General features: G+C 52.4%; 2 protein-coding genes across 6 annotated transcripts in view; both read right to left on the minus strand.

The window, feature by feature from the left end:
• Positions 1 to 3,562: 3,562 nt before the first annotated feature.
• SLC35B1 (solute carrier family 35 member B1) lies at positions 3,563 to 9,742 on the minus strand. Its single transcript, XM_074926983.1, has 9 exons — positions 9,534 to 9,742; positions 9,244 to 9,347; positions 8,363 to 8,493; positions 7,840 to 7,870; positions 7,501 to 7,658; positions 7,028 to 7,154; positions 5,191 to 5,297; positions 4,260 to 4,413; positions 3,563 to 3,948 (listed from the first exon to the last, which is right to left on the minus strand). The coding sequence occupies exons 1-9, from the start codon at positions 9,725 to 9,727 to the stop codon at positions 3,896 to 3,898; spliced, it is 1,059 nt and encodes a 352-aa protein (XP_074783084.1). The 5' UTR covers positions 9,728 to 9,742; the 3' UTR covers positions 3,563 to 3,895.
• Positions 9,743 to 10,245: 503 nt separating this feature from the next.
• The window catches only part of FAM117A (family with sequence similarity 117 member A), a 34,128-nt gene continuing 21,869 nt past the window's right edge, over positions 10,246 to 22,504 (minus strand). For 2 of the 5 annotated variants that reach the window (XM_074926621.1, XM_074926620.1), the window contains exons 5-11: positions 18,673 to 18,835; positions 15,089 to 15,205; positions 14,422 to 14,535; positions 13,973 to 14,107; positions 13,245 to 13,467; positions 12,774 to 12,894; positions 10,246 to 11,946 (exon numbers count right to left, since the gene is read on the minus strand). In XM_074926621.1, coding sequence (XP_074782722.1) covers positions 11,607 to 11,946; positions 12,774 to 12,894; positions 13,245 to 13,467; positions 13,973 to 14,107; positions 14,422 to 14,535; positions 15,089 to 15,205; positions 18,673 to 18,835 — 1,213 coding nt within the window. In that variant the 3' untranslated portion in view covers positions 10,246 to 11,606. Of the gene's footprint in view, positions 11,947 to 12,773; positions 12,895 to 13,244; positions 13,468 to 13,972; positions 14,108 to 14,421; positions 14,536 to 15,088; positions 15,206 to 18,672; positions 18,840 to 22,504 lie in introns of all 5 variants that reach the window. The other 3 variants (XM_074926622.1, XM_074926623.1, XM_074926619.1) reach the window with 2 other exon arrangements.

Raw genomic sequence — 22,504 nt, forward strand, 5'->3', positions numbered from 1 at the left:
CTGAGTCATAAACGGACTCAAGGTTGGGACTCTGGAGCCAACAAAAAGTAGAAGAAAATGGAATCTCCTCATCACTTCTCAGTCTAACTTTCATGTTTTGTATTTGCAGGGCTTCGTCTAAGGCACTTAATTAACTAATCTCCCACTCAACTGATTTCCCTTCCTCTTCTACTCAGAGAAAGACCAGTCACATCTGTGAAGGAAGGAACAAACCACAAGTGTTCCCTTTAGTAACTCCTTGGTAAGTCAACCCAAACTCCCAACATTACCCAGTGGGTGTTCAAAGCACCTACCATCTTGGCTGCGAAGGGCCATGTTTGACACTTTACAAAAACTTTTCATTTTGGAAAATCTGGCATTATTTTCTGGGAAAGACAGACAGATCAAGCACACAGGACTAAAAAGAACAAGGTAGTGCTTTTTATTTAACTAGATTTGCACCCTTTAATAAACTGGAGAATATCTAGAAAAAAAACCCCAAAAACCAAAAACAGACAAACTGAGTTGTAGCAGAACTGGTAAAGCCCAGACTGTTGGTGGAGACCCTGGGCGCTGTGCTTTAATTCCCTGAAACCTCTAAAATGTTTATAGGTGCACATGCTACCACGGAACGCTTCCTTCTTACAGTAAGCAAACTATAACTTGCCAGCAGCAGTTAAGAATTCCTTTGCACAGCCATACCCTGGGTGTTATGCAGTATCTGGATAAACTAGAGTAAGTTCTGTCAACACTTTGTTTGTTACTAATCTCTTACTTGAAGACAGAAAGCCTTTCCTGACACTTCACCAGAAATTCAAGCATTGCCTCTGAAGACACTTGAGCTCTTTATAAAAAAAGAACAAAGCCAAAAAAACTTATTAAACAGAATTATCCCTCTGCAAAAGGTGCCTCGAAGAGGAGCTACCATTTCTAATCGGAAAAAGTAACACAGGAGATGAAAACTTTATTGGATCCTAACCCAGTTCCTTTGGAGTTTACTTGTCTTTATTTAGAGACAGCTGAACTCGAGCAGTGACATACACCAAAAGCCACCAGGCAGGCTTCTCAAAATGTGGTAACCAGTCTGTCACTGGGGAGAGGTATTGCAGCAATCCTCCCGACAGCTCAGGGCTGGGGACCTGCTTTGTGGCAGCGTTGTTCAAACTGTCCAAGAAAAGCCAGTGCTGATTTGAAAACAGCTTCTTGAATTGGTTTTGTAGCCTCCTCTGGGATCTTGCAGTACGTGAGGTCTGGAGAGAAGACAGCAAGCTGTCCAAGGAAATCCAAAGGATTCAGACTCAAGGTAGGTACAAAAGCTGCCTTTGTTTTAAGAAATTCGTATTGACTAAGAGTCAGAGGTGCAGCAAGAACCAAGTTGGAGCAATACCAGGAATAGGCTTTAGAGCTAAAGTGGGTCAAGGGAGCCTGCAGCAATCAGGAGAGAGAAAATCTCCTTTATTTTCTTTCTTCTTGGCAGACTGATCTTTAAATCTGTGCTCTGAATACAGACAAGTTGAAGATATTGGTAAAGACAGATCTTGGCTTAGAAAATAGACCTTGGGAAGCTCCCAACTTCATTCTTTCTGCTGGTCCTCTAGGCTGCTGCAGCGTGGGCAAGGGGACAGACCTGGGGCTTTGAGCAAGTTCCCTTGAATCTACAGTGGCTTCTTTTCAGTGGTTAAGAAAAGAATTAACAAAGTCTTTGTTTTTTTGGTTGGTTTTGTGGTGGGGTTTTTTTGTTTGTTTTGGTGGTTTGGGGGTGGTGTTTTTTTCTTTAAGACTCAGTTTCTTCTAAAGCTACACCTAGACTCGGGGCAAAAGGGGGAGAAGAAGAGTTCAGAAAAGCAGTCTCTGTACAGAGAAAAGGCAATTTGGCTTGAGATGCTGTAAATAAAAAGGAGATCACCGATAACAGACGGACAGCACAGCGGAGAAAGGCTGCTGCTATCTCACTCCCTCAGTTTCTGATCATGTCCTTTCTCAAGAGCTTTAGTCAGTATAGAATTATTGCTATTAAACAATTCTGCTTCTGCGGAATCAAAACAGAGCTAATTCCCTTTTGATTCGTAGCACACTCGCTAGAACAGAGTAGTTTGTTACAGCAATGACTCAAATATTCTGAACAGGCAACATGTTTTAACAGAAATTCCACGATTATCACAAGGAAGTGGACGGTTGAGGGAGTAAGTGATTTATAATGCATTTTTCAGGTGTTTGCACAGTGATGTGGGAGCTGGGTCTAATCCTAGATTACTAACTTAACAGAAGGGAAAACAAGTCTGCAAAACGAATAGAATTGAGAGCTCGCCTAGAATACTTCTGCTGCTGTTGGTTGCTGAGTTTGAGACTTGATTAAGTTTAAGATAGTGCTGAGAGAGAGGAATACAAGTCCTATAAAAAGAGAGCAAAGATAGTTTTATGATTAAATCACACAGAAGATAATTCTTATCTCTGCCACAGCGTTCATGAACAAGTCACGCAATTTCTCTGCTCCCTTTTATAAAATGGAAATAGTAATCATTACCTTAGAGATACTGGGAAGTGTAAACTGTCTTCAGGGAAGGGAGAATCTCCACACAGTAGCAGATGCCAGCGCAGGGTGTGTGTCAGGCAGCACTCATGGAGTTAAGTCACAGAAGCTTTTACTTCAGGCTTCTCTACTACTGAGGACATGTTTGTTTACTACTTATCACTTGACCTTTAAGACAATGGAAGTTAGCAAAGAGGTGAAGGTGACAGAGAAAAACCCTTTAACAGCCTCAGGTTTAATTTTGCAAGAAACGCGTTGTTTGAGTAGAACTGTAGGATAGTAAGATTAATGAAAACCAAATTTGAGGCCAAAAAAGTTGTAAAGAAACGCTGGAGGGGTGGAGGAAGCAGGGGATGGAGAGAGAGACTTACAACAGGCGCTCAGGAGAGAGATCAAGATCCCATCTGGAGGGACAAAAGGCCAAAGCCACAGAACAGATGGAGACCAAGCGACAGCTGGTAGAAACATGCTTTCATGTGTAAAGTTTGCTCTTTGGAGAATTTTGCTCTCCAACTCTGAAGGCATCATTATGGTAATAACTCCTCCCAGTACAACACTGGGGAGCCAGCCTGTGCCCAGGAGCGGGTGTTCCAAGGCTCATCGTGATGGTGGTTAATTAACAAGGGCCCTTTCAACGTTTAGAAGCCCTTGTCACACAACCTTGGCATGGTTTTAGCAGCAGAGGGTCCCCTTCCTTCATTAGCGGAGGGGATGAAAAGAATTCATTTGGGCTCCACTGGTTAAACAGGTTTCCTGTAAACTTTGACATATGCCAAGAGTTGCTTCTGGTTTAGAAGAGCTGGGGTGAAGGATGTGACACATCTCGGTGGTCACACACGTGACCTTAACGGCAGAACGTCCAACTGGCTGCTCCACCAACCCAGTTCTGGAAAAACCATACGAGCAGTCAGAAGAGGGGGTGGTCTTCAACACCAGCCTTTAATCCAGGGGCCTTTCCAGGCCACACCAAAGAACTAACATAATTCTACAGCTAGTCCTCCCCTCGGAGGGAAGTGTGCTGTTTCTCCCCAAGATCAGCCAACAATACTGAAATTAAAGTTCCGGAAAAGTGGCCATTGTATCTTTTTCTTTAATAAAGATATGAACGGGTTTTTTTTCCTGTTAAGGCAAGAATTTCATCCTGCTGCTAGGATCTAGTAATGCAGCTTTGATTACAGAAAAAAAAAAAAAAAAAAAAAAGCTTAATTACAGTTAAAACTAAAGTATTACATTTTTAAGACAATTTAGAAATAAAAAACTAAAGCAAAAAAAAAATCCAGACACTCCCCTTCTGATTACCTATCCTGAGTCCAGTTTCATAACAGATTTTGAGGTACAAGACAATAAATTAAAAGTTCATTCCAACTGCAGAGATCAACCATTTCCTCAATGCGATGTCTTCTTCACTCCCTTCCCAAATTTGGCATCGAGTCCAAGGCCTGCAAAGAGACAAAATAATCTGTGTGCACAGAAAATTTCTTCTTCCTACAAACATAAGCCAAGAAACTCTGGGAAAAATCAGCTTAACAGCACCGATTTATGAACGGTCAGAGGCAGCGACTTAACCAGTGTGGGGGGAAAGGAGCACGTAGATCTGGTGGGAGTCACGTTCCCCTTTCCCTGTGCTGGTACTAACACACTGTTCCAACGAGTATTCTAATTTTTTTTTTTGTTTTTGACCAGCATCTTTTGTCAGCTTTCCTTTTGTTAACAGGGGCCAGGCCTCAGGTGTTTTGCTTCCCAGACTTACCCAAGAACACCAGGACTGTCCCCACCCACTGCGTGGTACTGATGGGGTTGGCAAACAGAATGACGGACGCTAAAATGGTGAAGAACTTGCGGGTTGTGGTGATGATGGAGCAAGTCAGAGGTCCGAAGTATACCACAGTCATGAAAATAAAACTCTGTAAATAACAAACAAGGTGCCTTTTGTCACTCTGACTGAAAAATAGTACAACACGGGTCATATTTTCGGGTGAAAAGTCATCAAGCCAGAGCTAAATGAATCTTACTTCAAATCCGGATTATTTTCATACAAACTTAAACCAGTTTTACCCCCAAGGCAGCCTGTACAGAAAGCAAGGAACAGCCAAAGTGACGGAAAGTGAAGCCGCCTCACTCTGCTGTCTCCCAGCTGGGCAAACACATCCCTGCGAAGGCTGCGCGACAAGGGAGGTGTATTTGGCCCCTCACCCCAAAAAGGCCATTGAATGACTCGAGCGTGGCCAGAGAAGGGCAACGGAGCTGGGGCAGGGTCTGGAGCACAGGTCTGCTGGGGAGCGGCTGGGGGAACTGGGGGGGTTCAGTCTGGAGAAGAGGAGGCTGAGGGGAGACCTCCTGGCCCTCTGCAACTCCCTGCCAGGAGGGGGCAGAGAGGGGGGGTGAGTCTCTGGAGCCAAGGCCCCAGCGCCAGGCCCCGAGGGAATGGCCTCAAGCTGCCCAGGGCAGGGTCAGGCTGGCTCTGAGGAAGGATTTCTGTGCAGAAGGGGCTGTTGGGTGTTGGAATGGGCTGCCCAGGGCAGGGGGGAGTCCCCGGGATCCCTGGGGGGGTTGAAGAGTCGGGCTGAGCCAGCGCTGAGGGATCTGGGGGAGTTGGGAAGGGTCAGGGGGAGGGTCATGGTTGGGCTGGAGGAGCTTCAGGGGCTTTTCCAACCCGGATGATTCTGGGATTCTGTATTTACCTGACCCAGCGCACTCGTCAGGCCAAACAGCAGGATGTTGTAAATGATGCTGGGGTAGCGTTCCGTAAAACTCAAGAACTCCCAGAGCTCTCCAGTGAACAGGATCCCTGGAAGAAAGATCAAGATAAAAAGCCTGAATTACAAGCCCAGAGGCAGCCTGAGCAGCCACTGCCTACGTAGTATAATTTCAGTTTACCCTGCCCAGAGTGCCCAGCTCTGGGGCACCAACAGCAGAAGGACACGGACCTGCTCGAGCAGGGCCAGAGGAGGCCACGGAGATGCTTGGGGGGCTGGAGCCCCCCTGTGAGGACAGGCTGGGAGAGTTGGGGGGTTCAGCTGGAGGAGAGAAGGCTCCGGGGAGACCTTAGAGCGGCCCCCCAGGGCTGAAAGGGGCTGCAGGAACGGGGGGAGGGACCCTTGATCAGGGGGGTAGGGTAGGACGAGGGGTGATGGTTTTAAACCGACAGAGGGGAGATTTAGATCCGATCTAAGGCAGAAATTCTCCCCTGTGAGGGGGGTGAGGCCCTGGCACAGGCTGCCCAGAGAAGCTGTGGCTGCGTCCTCCCTGGGAGGGTTCAAGGCCAGGCTGGACGGGGCTTTGGGCAACCTGGGCTAGTGGAAGGTGGCCCTGCCTGGGGCAGGGGGGTTGGAATTTTAAGGTCCCTTCCAACCCAACCCATCCTCTAATCCATAACCCAACAGGAGCTACTAAAAGCAAAGGCTCCATCCTACACAATGGAAAACAAAGAGAACAGGAGAAAAAGTGATCACTTTCCTAGTTAATTAACGAAGGAAGCAATCATTAACTGCAGATCCAATGCTGACAAAACAGTGCCTAGCAATTAATTAGAAGTGCTACTCCCTAATTGGAACAGAAAGCTTCATGTTTGCTCCCGGCACAGGAGAGCCGTGAGCCTGGAGCCAGCCCGTGGGGTTGGGCAGCCACGCTGTGCGTGGAGCGGTGTCCTCTAGTGGGCACGGGGAGAGCTACAGCCACGCCAACTCCTCACACACCCGACAAGAAAAAAACCACCCAAAATATGAAGCTACTGGCGAAAAGTGTTCTGGGCCCGGTTTTCACAGAATCACCTTGGCTGGAAAAGCCCTTGCAGCTCCTCCAGCCCAACCATGACCCTCCCCCTGACCGTTCCCAACTCCCCCAGATCCCTCAGCGCTGGCTCAGCCCGACTCTTCAACCCCCCCAGGGATCCCGGGGACTCCCCCCTGCCCTGGGCAGCCCATTCCAACGCCCAACAGCCCCTTCTGCACAGAAATCCTTCCTCAGAGCCAGCCTGACCCTGCCCTGGGCAGCTTGAGGCCATTCCCTCGGGGCCTGGCGCTGGGGCCTTGGCTCCAGAGACTCACCCCCCCTCTCTGCCCCCTCCTGGCAGGGAGTTGCAGAGGGCCAGGAGGTCTCCCCTCAGCCTCCTCTTCTCCAGACTGAACCCCCCCAGTTCCCCCAGCCGCTCCCCAGCAGACCTGTGCTCCAGACCCTGCCCCAGCTCCGTTGCCCTTCTCTGGACACGCTCGAGTCATTCAATGGCCTTTTTGGGGTGAGGGGCCCAACACTGAACCCCCTCAGCGAGGGGCGGCCTCCCCAGTGCCGAGCCCAGGGCTCAGATCCCTTCCCTGTCCCTGCTGGCCACGCCAGTGCTGACACAAGCCAGGATGCCATTGGCCTCCTCGGCCCCCTGGGCACACTGCTGGCTCATTATCAACCCCCCCAGTCCCTCTCTGACTGGCAGGACACAATATCTCTCCCCTCGGGGTGTCCCGGGGCAGGCTCTGGGTGCAGTGGCTGTGGGTTTTGCAGAGGCAGGGGTGTGTGTTTCCTTACCAGCCCCCAGGAACAAGGTGGACCAGAGATTAACATTCAGCATCATGTGATTGGAGCCCGTCTGGTAGTGAGCTCTCATGTGGTCCTGAGAGACACCAGTCAGCCCATCCAAGGTCAGCGACAGCAGCTAAGAAAAGAGGAAGAGATAAGAGAGAGCCAAGAAAACCTGCACTTTTCATTTCTTCTCTGTGGGGAAGATCTTGAGCATTCTCCTCCTTTTTTTACACCCCAATCACTTATTAAACAGCAATTATACAGCCTCCAAACATACACTAAGAGGGGTGCATGTGCACTCACATGCTCTCATTCCACAGCTTCCAAGCACACCCCTCAAATCCAGCCGCCCTCTTGCACAAGCGTTTCCACACCAGCTTTAGGGGACGCTTGAGGGACAAAGGATGTGGCCTTCTCGTTGTCATAACCGCCCGTTCCTCCTCGCCCCGCCAGGGGATGGGTGTGTGGGCAGCACTCACCAGCAGCAGCTCCCCGTAGCCAAAGACGTGGTCGTCACTGCCAGCCCCCTTCTTCGGTTTGTAGAGAAACAGGGCCACGCCTGCCACTATCAACAGGACGCAGAGATACTTGGCTGGCGGGTACTTCTTCCGCAGCAAAGTCACGCCTAGAAGCATGACTGTAAAGAAGCAACATCAGAAAACTGCTCCCAAAACCCTCTCAGGGGATTTTAACTTGGCCCAACAGAACAAAACACCACGTGTTCCTCCCGCAGAGGCGCCGTTTTGACAACCGAGATCCTCGTTGAGGGCACGAGAAATCCACACAAACGTATGAGAAGAAACGTGAAATTTGCTCACCTGGAATGGGCTTACAAGATTTGCCAAGGACCTGTAAAAGAAAAACTGTGTTAACTCCCTGTGTACCATCACCTGCCTCCAAGCAGAGCGATGGGGGCCGCCGGAGGGTGATCAGAGGGGTCAGAACACCCTGACACACCCCTCCAATAAAACACAGCAGGGGCTTCACAAAAAGAGGCAAAAAACACCAACTCTGGGCAACTGGTAAATTAACAGCGAAGGCTTCAGAATCCTCTCAAGGCCTCCAACATTGGCACCAACTCCTAATTAGCAAATTCCCCTGGTTTCTAGAGATTGCTATTCCCTTTCTGGAACAATTTGAGCTCTTTTAACCCCTCCCCTGTGCTGACTGAAACCCACTGACATGGTCCCATGACAGCAGCTACAAAAAGTGTCAAAATCGCAGTTTCCCTCCACATCGTTTCTTCCGCAGCATTAACTTCCTCAGCACGGTGCCCGTTTCCAGAGCACCCCAGCGTTAGGGGGTACCAGGGTGCTGAGCGCCCCCCTCGCCCCACTCCACCTGGGTTGGGTAGCTGACGAACTGCAGAGCTGAGTTGCTGGAAACCATCGCGCCCAGGTAGGAGAGGGAGCAGGCGGCGTACAGCCAGCTCCGGGTGCGATCCGCTTTGACAGCATCGAAAAACTGGATCACTGGAAGGCAAACAGAGAAGATGAAGGTCAGGAGAGCTGCCAACAGCCACTGCCAGCAGGAGGCACCTACGGGACGTCACCAGAGGCATGAGGGACAGTCGACTGCACCTCAATTTGTGAGGCCGCCCCTCGCTGAGTGGGTTCAGTGTTGGGCCCCTCACCCCAAAAAGGCCATTGAATGACTCGAGCGTGGCCAGAGAAGGGCAACGGAGCTGGGGCAGGGTCTGGAGCACAGGTCTGCTGGGGAGCGGCTGGGGGAACTGGGGGGGTTCAGTCTGGAGAAGAGGAGGCTGAGGGGAGACCTCCTGGCCCTCTGCAACTCCCTGCCAGGAGGGGGCAGAGAGGGGGGATGAGTCTCTGGAGCCAAGGCCCCAGCGCCAGGCCCCGAGGGAATGGCCTCAAGCTGCCCAGGGCAGGGTCAGGCTGGCTCTGAGGAAGGATTTCTGTGCAGAAGGGGCTGTTGGGCGTTGGAATGGGCTGCCCAGGGCAGGGGGGGAGTCCCCGGGATCCCTGGGGGGGTTGAAGAGTCGGGCTGAGCCAGCGCTGAGGGATCTGGGGGAGTTGGGAAGGGTCAGGGGGAGGGTCATGGTTGGGCCGGATGATCTACAAGGTCTTTTCCAACCCAGAGGATTCTGTGATGGTGACGCTTCGCCGTGAGGGTGGCAGCAACTGACCCCTCTGAGGAGTAAATCACCTCATCATGCAGCGGAACCCCCGGGCGCCCTGGCAGCTCCTCGAGACCCAACTTACGGAGCTTGGCGAAGGCAGCATTGATCACGCACTGGATGAACACCAGGGTCAGGGCATACTTGAACTTCTCCTGCTTGGCGCCTTCCCCGTACCGTCCCCGCGTGCTGCAAGAGCGGGATACGCTGACATCAGCGGCGGGGCCCGGCCTGGAGCAGCAGCCCCGGGGCGCATTGAGACACCGGGCGGGACCCAACCCAGGGAAGGCTCCCCCGGGCCGGGACCGCGCCGGGGGGCCCGCAGCGAGGGCGGCCTCCCGCTCCCCCCGCCCCGGTCCCCCCGTCCCCGCTCACATGCTCTCCTGCAGGATGCCGTAGTAGAAGTAGCAGGCGAAGACGCCGAGGAAGCAGACGGGCAGGCGGAGCCGCTCGGGCAGGGCGGCGCCGTTCGCGCTCGCTCCCATGGCGGCGGCGCGGCCGCTCAGCGCCGGGGCCACGTCCAGCACCACATCCCGCAGCGCGGCCGGCGGCGGAGCGGGCGGCCTCATACGCCCCGGCCTGCGCCCGCCCGCCGACCAGGGCCCTCCAGGGCCGCCCGCCGCGCTGCCGGACCCGCCGCGGGGCGGAGGAGGGCGGGGGAGCGGGCAGACCCTGCCGGGAGAGGCACAACGAGACCTTCCGGGGACACTCCGGGGCCGTCCCCGCCGCGGTTCGGCCGCGGCCGGAGCCGCGGGGCGCCCCTCGTGTCAGGCATCTCCCGGGGCAGCCCCGGCCTGGGGACCTTCGCCGAGCGCGGCCCTTGCAGTGACATAACCCTATGTGGAGGGCGGCGATTGGCTGCACGCAGGGGGCGGGGCTAATGGGCGGTACCTGGTTCGCGTTCCCGCCGTCGCCTGAGCGACTCGGGCAGGGGGCGCGCATGCGCAGAGGGCAGGGCCTCCCCGCAGCGCCGCGCAGGTCCCGCCGCCCGCCCGCCCGCTCCCGGCAGCTGTAAACCGGCTTCACCATCTGCTGAGCTCCCTCACGGCCCCGCTCTAGACTCGGTATATATGAGATCCCCAAGAAGTACTTTGGATGCCTGAAATATTTATTTAGTTTCCTTTTAGCTGGCAATACCAGCATCTGCAAAAAATAAACAACAACAACAACCAACCCTCTAAACACAAGACAGGAACTCCAAAGCTAAACGTTCCTCCTTTAAGCTTTGCAAAACATACATAAAATACAAACTTCAAACAGCTGCAAAAATAGTGTCTTTGGAAGAAAATAGAGTTTCTACATCAGATACAAGAAAATAGGCTTCTTCGATACAACCCCGAGCCTTCGCAACAGAACACAAAAATCAAATACTTTTTGTTGTCAAGAGGCTTTTACAATCCACGTTCCCATGTTATCGCTTCGCCTCCCGAGGCCTCACGCCGGGGCAGAGCTGCTGGTGGGGGGGCAACAACTTCGGGCTCCAGCCCAGCTGCGGTCACAGCTCCACACACCCCCTAGTGCCCTCAGGGGGACCGCGGGTTCCATCCATCCACCCCCCCCCCCCAGGGATCCAGCGCCGGCCCGGGGGCTCCAGGCTGGAAGGCAGCAGGTTGTTTCTCTACAGCAGCACCCACGCCCCTGGGGCAGGGCCCTTCCTGTGCTGCCGGTTTTCCCTCCGTTCCCTGCAGGCTCCTGGGAGCCCTTTGCCCACCTGCGGGGAGAGCAGAGAGGCAGCTCCCATCTCCGCCCTCACCCCCCCCAGTCACCCCTTTCCCGAGCACGGATCTGTGGCAGCTGCCTTCAGCCACCTGCATCCCCCCCCCCAATTTAGCACCGGCCACCTTAAAGCTCCGGGCTTGTTTCGAGGGGTGAAGGTGGCCAGGGGAGGCAGGGAGAGGGAGCTGCTGCTTGCCAGCCCTCTCTGTGCTCCGAGGGCGATGAGCCGTCTTCACAGTGCAGCTACACAACGCGTTCTACTCCGATACACCCAGGGGCAGCCACCCTACAGGTCCCTTCTCCCCTCTTCCCACTCCCCAGGGTTCAGCAATCCCAGAGAGCTGCAGCGGTGCCAAGGACCCTCCGACCTGAATTCAACCTTGTTCCCAGAGCCACAGAGCAGGAGTTTGCCTCTGCTCCCCCGCAGCAGCGCCCGGCTGCTCTTCACCAGCGAAACAATCACACAGGAAACAAAGACAATTCAACACAGGAAAAGTGCTTTGAACAGGGGAGGCTCAGAGAAACAAGCCCCTCCGGCAGCGAGGAGTCCTGTGGCACACTGTATTTCACAGTTTCTGTTATCCTCGGGAGGAAGACCTGCTGTGGTTCGCAATTCCAGAGCCGCCTCTTGGCTGTCACATCCCAACTTCAAGGCACTAAAGTCTCCCCAGGCTGGCAGAGACACGCTGAGGAGCCAGAGCTGCTGTTGCTGGCTGAGCTTTCCTAAAGGCTTCACACCACCAGAGAGCTGTGGAAGACGACGCTCTCCTCGGGCTGGCCACGCTTCCAGTGTTCGTAATTCAGCGAAGGAGACGTGGAGACCTCACTGAAGCCGTCTACTGCAGCGTCCTTCCGCACCCCGAGGAAGGGGCCGGGGGTGGGGGGCTGGCAGGATGGAAACGGGCCCGGGCCGGGGCTGGAAGGAGGCGGGAAACCCCGGAAGAGGAAGCCCACGTTTGGGAAGAGAGGCTTCACCAGGCTGACGGGGCAGAAGGCAGAACCAGTGGGGTTGAAGTGCACTTTGTTCTTATCAGGGCAGGAAGGCTGGAAGGGCTGGTCAGGGCTGGGGGAGCTGAAGGAGAGAGACGGAGCGGGCGGGGTTAGGGACGGACACGGCCAAGGGCAGCGAGGAGCCGCCGGGAAAACACCTGGAGCTGGGCACCCTGCAAAGAGCCTGACTAAGAGCTGAACCCCCCGGGAGCTGGATCACTCCTCAGGTACAGAGCGGCACGAGGAGCCTGTTTTGTTTTCATGGAATCCTCTGGGTTGGAAAAGCCCTTGCAGCTCCTCCAGCCCAACCATGACCCTCCCCCTGACCGTTCCCAACTCCCCCAGATCCCTCAGCGCTGGCTCAGCCCGACTCTTCAACCCCCCCAGGGATCCCGGGGACTCCCCCCTGCCCTGGGCAGCCCATTCCAACGCCCAACAGCCCCTTCTGCACAGAAATCCTTCCTCAGAGCCAGCCTGACCCTGCCCTGGGCAGCTTGAGGCCATTCCCTCGGGGCCTGGCGCTGGGGCCTTGGCTCCAGAGACTCATCCCCCCTCTCTGCCCCCTCCTGTTCTGGAAACACATTTTTTATAGGAGAACCACCTCTTCTCCTCAAGGGCTCTGCTGGCTGAGGAAAACCCTCTGCCTGGGAAGGGTGAGGAATCACAAGATCCTTCTGAGCACTGCTGCAGGTTTGCAATTCCAGCTTTCAGCTCTCACCAGGGTCTGAGCAGCCACCTTTTTACTGGGAGTGTTTTCCCAGAGGCTGCTCCCTACTTTTAGAACAGGGTTGCTGCTCCCTACTTTTAGGCAACTGCAGCAAGAGAAGCCTCGGCTGCCCCCGCTCCAGCATCCTCCCACAGGACCAACCTCATGCGAGTTGTCTTCTGCCAACAACTCCTCATACTTACGAAGCTTCTTCAAAGGCCCGGACCTTCTCACATCCCTCAGGAGGTTCCCGTTTAAACATGTAGCTGTGGTTGGGTCGAGGAGAAGAAGCAAAGGCCAGGACTGGTGAAGGACTGCCCTCCTCTAGCAGGAAAAAGGACACTTTTTGTGAAATTTTTAGAAGAATTCAAAAGCACTAACTCAACACCAGACATGCTCTTCTAGACTCTGAGGGCTGCAGGCTACAATACCCCAAAGCTTAGGGCATTTCATCTGTGTAGTTCCCAGCTCACATCCTCCATCTTATACTGGAAACCACCCACCTGGAGGGTAATTACTGGAGCTTTATAAGTCCACTACAGTTTAGTCAAGACCCTCTCTCCCATCTCAGCTGCAGCTTTCAGCCCAGCAGGCAGACATGAGCACCGTGGTTTTTGTAGCCCTGGTCCCCTTTGTCTCCCCGACTTCCCAACCCCTCTGCTTTCGGTGTTTACCTTTCTCCTTTGGATCTGGCTGCCCCTCATCTGCCACAGAGGAGGGCTCTTCTGCTGCCAGTCTCCCTGGGGTGTGTGGAGAAAGGTGGAGAGGCACGGAGGGGGAAGGAGAAAGAGAGAGGCTGCTACAGCTGCCACTGCTGGGCTCCAGAGTCAGGGATGCATCTCCAGAGCCTCTCTGGGCAGGCGCGGGAGCCCTGTGGCCGTCTGGGACATCCAGTATCTGGGGAAGAAGCCAAGTCTTAAAGAAGCAAGAAACCCCTGTCACAAGAGAACAGGTTTGACAGCAGTTGCAGCTCAAGGTCCAACTCCCTGGGGTGCTGGATGCAGACAGGGGCAGAGCCTCCACTGCAGGGAGGGAGGTGGCCATCGGCCCTTCCGGATTCTCAAACGTTGCTGCAGTTCCTAAGCCATCTGGGATCACTTCTGCCACATCTGCACAGGACAAAGTAGCCTCTGGATGCCAGTCTAAGTGTCTTAAAGCTGTCAGTGAAGTGTCATCTATCCCAAGATTGCTACTGGCTGATTTCTCGGAGCACTACCAAGTTTTAAGGAGGGAAGCGAGCAGTCACTTGACACAATTTAGACAGTTACACAACTGGAACTAACTAAAACGAGACACAAGAGACTGTCCCCACAGCCAAGAACAGATACGGGCAGTGTCTTCAGAGGAAAGGATTTCTGAGACCACTCAGAAGATACAGGACAATCTTGTGGCCTTCACTTACCCGCAAAAGTTCTTCATCTCCCTGTTCCTTGACAAATGCTTCCTCCAGTTCCTGGTTTAGCCCTTCCAGGCTCCTGTGCAAGCAGGGGCTGAACCTCAGAATGGGAGATGGAGAAAGGAAGCCTGAAGGAGAGTCCTGTAACAATCCAGAATCAAAGTTAAGAGTTATATCTGCACAAACTCAGCAGTTACATCCTGTTCCCACAGCTCTCCAGGGCTCAGCCAAAGCCTTCCAGGAGGCTGATGGGAGAAGACTGACAGCAGAGTCACTAACTGCAGATCAAAGCACAAGGACACACCGAAGAGGTGAGAGAAGAAAAAAAAAAATTCTCCCTTCTCAGGCATGAGAGCAGGAGGCTGTGAACAGCTTAGACACCTGCCCAGAGGAGTTTGCTCTCCACCTCCCTAGGACATACGGTGACAGCAGAGCAGGGGGAGATGTGAACGTACCCTGAGCGATGCAAGGACAGCATGGTCCCCCTGGAGCGGGGAGCTCTTCTCCTTTTCTTTGCCACTTCTGCCATTTAGCTTTGTTCGCTGGAGCTGTTGCTTCAGTTTGGCAATCTAGCAAATAAAGTTTCAGCTACAGAACCAGACAAGCCAACACACCTCCACCAAAAAGGATCATGCCTTGTCTCTCTCTCTCTCTCTCTCCTCCCCCTCTCTCCCAACCCACAAGGAAGTGCCAAAATAGAGCTGGTTTCAATCACGCAAGCAGCAGCTCCAGCCACCTCTCAAAGGATGGACCAGAAGCACTCGCAAGGCCTCGTCAAAAACTCCCCTGCTGCAGCGTGGCCACCGCCCTTCCTCTAGTGGGTCTGGATTATCCTCCACCTACAGAGCGTGAGGAGCTGGAACCCACACTGGCCACCACACCGACGAGCAAGGTGCTGCGTTTCAGCAGAGCTACTTTACAATAGCAATAGCTGCCTGCTAGAGGAAGCCAACAAGATCAGTCTTTAGTCGAATCACAGAGTGTTAGGGATGAGAACAAGGGCTAAGGTCTCATCTTCAACAGCGTCCTGTCCTCCCACTCCCCTCCCATGCAAGCAGGAGCATCCTGTACGTGAGCGACTAACACAGATCTTGCTCGAGCATTGGGAGTGGTCTGTTTTACCTCTCTGCGGTGATCTGTGCTACCCCAAGAAGCAGAACGCTTGTGAGCACTGGAGCTGGCTTTCCCCGCTTCCGCGTCATGCCAGGACACTGGAGTCTGAAGTGATGAGAAACACGGCTGAGAATAATCACAACATTTACTGGTTTAGAGACTGGTGGTAGAATCCTAAGAATAAGCAATCAACTGCTGTCTGTTCACAGTCCTCTTCCAGTCTCCCCCCATTAATACAACGCTCAGTAATGCACATTAAGAGATAGACATCTATTTATTATTTGCCAAAATAAAGTCATTTTGGCCAGATTTCTGCCTATCAGGAAACTGGACCTCACAGACCTACATGACAAGAGACCTGCCCAGAAGTCAGTGGCTTAATCACCACAAGTACCTGGCAAGATAAAGGGCACCAAACCATTACTCCGGAGAAACAACCGCAACCACCCCCTGCGCTGCTTGCACAGGCTCTCGTCTGCTGAGCGGTGACGCAGGGTTTCAGGCACTCATTGTACAGAGCAGCATTACCGAGAGGAAAAGCCTCACCCAACTGTGAGAACACACAACTTGCTTCTGAGACCTCAGGCTCCCGTATCGGAGTTCAAAGGCGTAACCAAAACCAGAGGTTGGCCTGCAGACCGACTGCTGCCGGAGCGCTGGAAAACCCAGCTGCCTCTCCAGCTCACTTCCCTCTGTCTGCAGAGGGCTGGCAGTTCTCGGCTGACTCTCTTCATGCAGAAAAACAGCCTCGGCACCACGTTACACAGCTGTTTTCCAAGCAACAGCTACAGTTTGAATATCAATGGAAATCAGAAGGGGCTGTTAATCTGATCAGCAAAGGGTGTGAACTTCCTTCCACTGAACTCAGCCCTCTCGGCAGAGACTCCAGGATCCTAACAGTCCCAAGGCACATCATTTTCAAGACCAGCCATCATTTTTTCCCAACATCACATTTCAGTGCTGCTCAGAACGCTCACCCTGTGTCACTGCTGCCTGCCATTTCTGTGGGAGGCTTTGGATGATACTTCCCTCCTCCATCCTCAGTGACAGCCTGCCAGAAGGTGCAAGGGCCTGAGAACAGTTCCTTTCCAAGCAGCTTAACTGATCTCCCCAGAGGCTACTGCAAGAACAGCAGCTGTTTTAAACAACCCTGTTGAGTCACAGGGATGACAGAAGCCTCTTCTCTCAAAACAGGTTTTAAAGTCTATTTGAACCAAAGGAACAAGGCAAGTTACCTAGAGGTACCAGGTTTCCCGTCTGTAAAGGGATACAGGTGATTTCTAGGCCGAAATCCAACCCTCTCCTGACTGAGCAGGCTCTGAATGAAACCCCTCCTTACACACACCACTCTCAAGCAGAGCACGCTGCATTCCCTACAGCTAAACCATTTGCTGTCCAGGTCTCCATTTCGCAGTGCCTGTAAGCAGCAGACATCGTGGCACAGAAGTTATTCGATTCAATTTACAGCGTTCAGTTTGATTTGAAAGAAAAAATCCATTCAGCCTGAGCCACCTCTGAGGTCCCACTAAGGCTGAGGTCACAGCCCTCCCTGTGCTAGCCTGGACTGTGCCAGAGCAGAGGAACAGCCCAGTGTGATAGGAAATCCTACAGCAAAGACCAACCTTTCAGCGCATGGCACGTCTGATCTCATTTCCTACCTCCAATATTCTCTCCTAAACAACTCAAACATCATTATTTGGCCATTATCCTAAAACATTCTGTCATTTTATATCCCAGCAGATCACGCACATAAGAAGAGGCAAAGGTCTAAGACAACACCACAGCCCTATCCCACATTACTGCAACAGCAAGTCTGTGGGAAGCTGAACTCCAGCTGCTACGAACAGTCCTGCTTTGCAGGACGTGACAGAAAGTCTCCTCGTGTCACTGGGAGCCTCCTGAGCCCTGTTTGAGACAGGCTATTGCTCTGGTATCCAGAGCACTGAGCCCTGCACCAGCGCTCACAAAAATCTAGGGCCTAAAAAGGAAGAAAAGACGCTGTTTGCAATAGGAAGGCCTGAAAATGAAGAGCGCATACGCGTCACACCTCTCACAGGCAGACTGTCAAGGCAGAAGGAAATTACAGAACCTTTTGTACTAACTGCGGCAAAACCGCTTCCTCAGAAAAAGGAGAGAAAAAAAAACCTGCTTTGCACAGCAAGATAAAGCCACAAGCTCCAATCATGTATAGTGCTGCCATCCTCACCCCCACGCTGAGCACCTGCAGTTCTATCTCTCACTTAACCACCTTATGATAGTAAATCTACAGAGCTCTGCAAAACAGCTGATCAGTAGCTGAATAAGGAGGGAATAAACATGTACTGGCTAGCAGAGAAAGTCCCAAGTTTGGTAACTATTATGCCACTCCTTCCATCCTTTCAGACTGAATCCTGGAGGTTACGATGAGGAATATTTTGTTAATACTTTTGTTAATATGTAGGGCAGTCTAGAACCCGGGACTTTATTCTCAGCTTTCAACAGACAAGCCATTTGACAGAGAGGTGTTTGTTTGCATGTGAACAGAGATGGCTGCTCATTTCACAGGCATGTTGCAAGGTGAAATTAGCACTTGCAAGACACTTGCAGATAACTGATGAAAGACTGTGGCACATGCGGCCTATTCACTGCAGAGAGGAGCAATCAGCTCCATGCTCAGCAGAGTCTGGATTAACATAATAGTACCTTCCATTCCGGGAAGAAGGAGGTGCCCCTCTTCTCCCACCCTTTCCCCAAAAGGGCCACATGCAAGAAAAACTAATTAGCCCCAAAACACCAGGGTTAAGTGTTCCCACTACGGCTGATGAAGACAGAAAGGAAGAGTGTGCTTCGCTCACTCAGAAATAAAGCTAGACAAATTCTTTCCCTTCCTTTCCAGCATGCCCTCTGCCCTCAGCAGCACTCTTGGGCACTAGAACTGAAACAAAAGCAGGCAAGAATACTTTGGGAAAGGACAATGGAAGCTGGAATCCAATTGAGAATTTCCTGCAAACAGCCCAGTAATAAATTGTTGAACAGCAAAGATCAAACAGCAAGGTAACAGAGATTGAATGTGCTAAATAAACAACTTGTTAAGCAAACGGATGCTCTTATCCTTCTAAATTCTTCCACCTCTGCAGATAGGCAAAGGCTATTTGCTGCCATACAGTAATATTTACAGGTTGCTAAGAGTTCCTCGAGGTCTGGAGCTTTTCCATGCTACAGTGGAGAGCTGTACTGTTCCTGCTAGTGAGCCCTTCTGTGGGAGCACCCCTGACTTCTCGCAGCGTGTGGCACACAGCCCACGAGCGTTGTATAAGGACTTGGCCCAGAACTGCAAGCCAGAAAAAAAAAAAAATAGCAGTGAGCCAGTACTAGAGAAGCAAGCCAGAGGCCATCTGCCTCCAAACAAGGCCAAGGAAATTCTAACTCTGCACCAAAGTGGAATCAGTTGAAGCTGAGAAGCAAAAGGGGAAAAAAAGCCTTCCTAGAAAGTTGCAGCTGGACGGATGGAAATTTAATGCTTTCCCTGTTCACCCCAGTTTACAAAGCTCGTTTCAGTTTTGCAGCCCCCTCCTGGCCCAGAGACCTCAAGGCCAGTTTGCAGGCCGTTATACCTGGGTAGCTTTGTCATTCATACACAAAGTGGAAGCTCCTTCAGCTTCCCTTGGCCACTGTCCCAACAGGTAGGAGCCCACGATGGTGTCTAACGAAGAGGTGCGCCGCACACGGGGCTGCCGGGGACGGCAGATCTTCTCAACAGCAGCAGCACAGGGAACACTGGCTAGACAAAGGGAAAAAGAAAAGAAAATTAGACTTCCAAAGCCAAGATTCAGCAACAGCTATCACCATGAACGAGCCCATGTCCGTCGCAAAGATCACAAGAAGGAAACTAGCACATCCAGCTTGGAGAAACCCATTTACTTTTTGGAAACCAGAGTTCTATTGCTTCGAACACGCCCAGTGATCTCCCACTCTCCCAAGAGCAGCAGCTCTTCCCCGCCAAGGCCACAGGGCTGCTCAGCCTCAGCACGGGCAGTTTTGTTGCTCCAAGCCAGCTACTGAAAACAAGCAGCAACATACATGCCACTTAAGTTGAGTGGGCCAGCAAGGGCTTGACTGCCCAATCCGCCCTCCTACTCCTACTGCAGAGCGCCATGTTCAGGCTTATCACCAAGAGATTGCTTCTCTAGAAGCAGAGATTTTATTGCAGTCCTTAAGTGGCTGCTTGAAATCATTGATTAGACATTCCAGGCGAAGTCGAGGGAGCTGCTATGCAGCTGAGTGAAATACTCGGCCTGTCCACATCGCTTGTGCACGGACACTAGAAAAAAACCACTGCGCTGTCTGTAACGCTGTATTTCTTACAAACTGGAGCACAATGCTTAGTCAGATAGTGAGGCTCTTACCCATGCTAAGACCCAACAGCAAAAGGAATCCTACGTGCCCCAGTTTCCCCCAAGGAAGCAGGCTACTGCCTGCTAGAAACTAGAAGCTTCAAGGCCAAGAGAATGTCTGTGAAGTTTTGGATCCCCCAGCAGGACTATGTGAGCACTTGATGCGTAAGTTGGTGGGTGCATTTAGCAAAGACCAGAGACGGAGGTGTGCAACCTCTTCACTAACATAACCCATCACTGGCCAATGGCATCCTGGCTTGTACCAGCCCTGGCGTGGCCAGCAGGGACAGGGAAGGGATCTGAGCCCTTGGGCTCGGCCCTGGGGAGGCCGCCCCTCGCTGAGGGGGTTCAGTTTTGGGCCCCTCACCCCAAAAAGGCCATTGAATGACTCGAGCGTGGCCAGAGAAGGGCAACAGAGCTGGGGCAGGGTCTGGAGCACAGGTCTGCTGGGGAGCGGCTGGGGGAACTGGGGGGGTTCAGTCTGGAGCAGAGGAGGCTGAGGGGAGACCTCCTGGCCCTCTGCAACTCCCTGCCAGGAGGGGGCAGAGAGGGGGGATGAGTCTCTGGAGCCAAGGCCCCAGCGCCAGGCCCCGAGGGAATGGCCTCAAGCTGCCCAGGGCAGGGTCAGGCTGGCTCTGAGGAAGGATTTCTGTGCAGAAGGGGCTGTTGGGCGTTGGAATGGGCTGCCCAGGGCAGGGGGGGAGTCCCCGGGATCCCTGGGGGGGTTGAAGAGTCGGGCTGAGCCAGCGCTGAGGGATCTGGTGGAGTTGGGAACAGTCAGGGTGAGGTTCAGGGTTGGGCTGGATGATCTACAAGGTCTTTTCCAACCCCGATAATTCTGTGATTCTGTGGCAGGGCATGAGCTCAGATCCAGAAGCTCTGGGTCTGCCCAGCTTCCCTGAGATGGTCACAGCGCCTGTTCAGACATTACTTTCATAACAGTAGCTAGAAACATCATTAGCACAAAAGCTTTGTAGACATGACAAGTTTAAGTTTGTGTGTCAGCAGTGATGCACCCCAGCACTATCCTGTCACAAGGAGGGAGAGCCAAGTGTCTCTCTTGGCAGGCTATGGCAAGGGGAGACGTACAGCACATGCTTTTCTGTGCCTTCCCCTCCATCGCACCCTGGCCAGCTCCAAACGAGTGATTAACGCGTGGCCTGCGGGCAGGGAGCGCACCTGCCCTCTTCTGCAGCCCTGTCATCACCCTTGGAGCTGGAAAAAAAAAAAAGGTGTTATCTCCAAAACGAAAAAGGTAGCAAGAAAGAGACAAGTTGAAGCCAGCAGGAAGGTTTGTTTGCATTTCGTTTTGATTAGACATGCAAATTACCCTGCACATTAGAAACGGCCCTGTGGCCTCCTGGCAAGGTATTAAGGCCATGCACAGCGCTCTGCTCCAGGTGCTTTGTGTACAGATGTTCTCTTTCCTCCCCAAAATGAGGGCATGGCAGGGAGGTAGCGAGTTAACCACACTAAACCCAGCATTAAAACTGCTATGTTGTGTTTGCCAAATACCTCTGTATACAAAGGTGCTGCGGCACCCACTGCTGAGACTGTTCCAGGGACATGGCCTGTTAAATACATCTTTTTATCAGCTAAAATACCATTTGAGCAGTGGAATTCCAGTTCTAGGTGAGAAAAAGGGTAGGAACAAAAAGCCATGTGGGAGGGCAAGAGAAGCATTAGTCCTTGCATGACAGCCACACCTCGTAAGGTCCACACTGGATTAAAGGCTCATTGTGTTGGGTCCAGCTGGCATTTGAAGGCACACTCCCTGCTCCCAACAGTTAACAGTAAGACACTAACTTTAATTTAGAAACTCGTTAGTATTTGCAGCTTCCTCTTCAGTGCCTCATTGCCCCCACAGACTGTGTTACTTGCATCCCCATTACGTATGACTTCAGCTGTCTCTTCCTCTCGTGCTGCTCTGCCCAGCTAGGCTGCTGCAGAAGAACAGAACACTACTGCAAGAGGGCAGTGCCTCTCCCACACGGCTTTGACAGCACACAGCCCCCTCAAAGCTCTCCAAGAGGCCCCCTTTGATATAACCACCGCATCCAGAGCAACTGGGGTCACGTTTGTACTCCATACCTTCAACAGAGCGACAGCAAAACCAGCCTGGGAGGACCTGGAGAACAGACATGACCGAGAGCAGGGGAGACCTGGCGTCCTGCATCAACTGTGGATGACGGCCAACAAACACCTAAAGCTATTAATGTACAAGCAGCAAGAACTGTCGTTCCTCTTCACAAAGTACAACTCTGCTACCAAACAACTCAAGTTTGTGGTTGAGCAGCACCGAGAAGCCTGAAGGGCAGGGAAACAGATTGTCCTGCCTCACGGTGCAAAGGCTGCGTGTGCGGCACAAGGAGGGCGCGGGAGAGGCGCCGAGGCAGGGTGGAGCGTCCTGTTTACAGCTCCGTGCTATTATCATCCCTCCACACCGAGCCTGCACAGCTGCCACCTGGCCACCAGCTCTGGAGTTGGTCCAAGCCAGCTCCACAGCTGAGAAGTGTCAGGTTGTGGCGCTTTTACTTTTCATGTGACAGTAAAGCTGCTGCAGATAACAGAACCGTCACCATATCTCCAGGAGCCATTTGGCTGCCTCCAATTGCTGCATGAGGTTTTCATGTAGCCACAAGTTAAGAGACTGGTGCAATGCATGCGTTGAAAAGTAGAAACTTTTCAGTCCTGGAGTTCTAGATTTGCAGCGTCCCTAGTCTTTCCTAACCACATCAACATCAGTGAGGTCAGAGCTTCCTAAACAGTCTCCCTAGGCCAGCCAATCTCAGCATCTAAAAAAGAGAAGTCTTCAGTAAGATTAAAAAAATTTCCAGGATTGCTTTTCAATAAAGAATACTTAAGCTGCATCAAAAAAATGGTGGCAAGCAAAAAAAAAAATAAATTTCCCATTACTACCTTCTTTAGGGTTGTAAAATTTTCTTCCTTCCCCTCTCCAGATTTCACCCCGGGGGAAACTGACCCTTTAATATCAGAAGAATGTTTAGATATTTAGGGACATTCTGTTCAGACCCTGACATTTTTGGAATAT

This window comes from Athene noctua, chromosome 25 (assembly GCF_965140245.1).
Source record: "Athene noctua chromosome 25, bAthNoc1.hap1.1, whole genome shotgun sequence".
NCBI classification, from domain to species: Eukaryota; Metazoa; Chordata; class Aves; order Strigiformes; family Strigidae; genus Athene; species Athene noctua.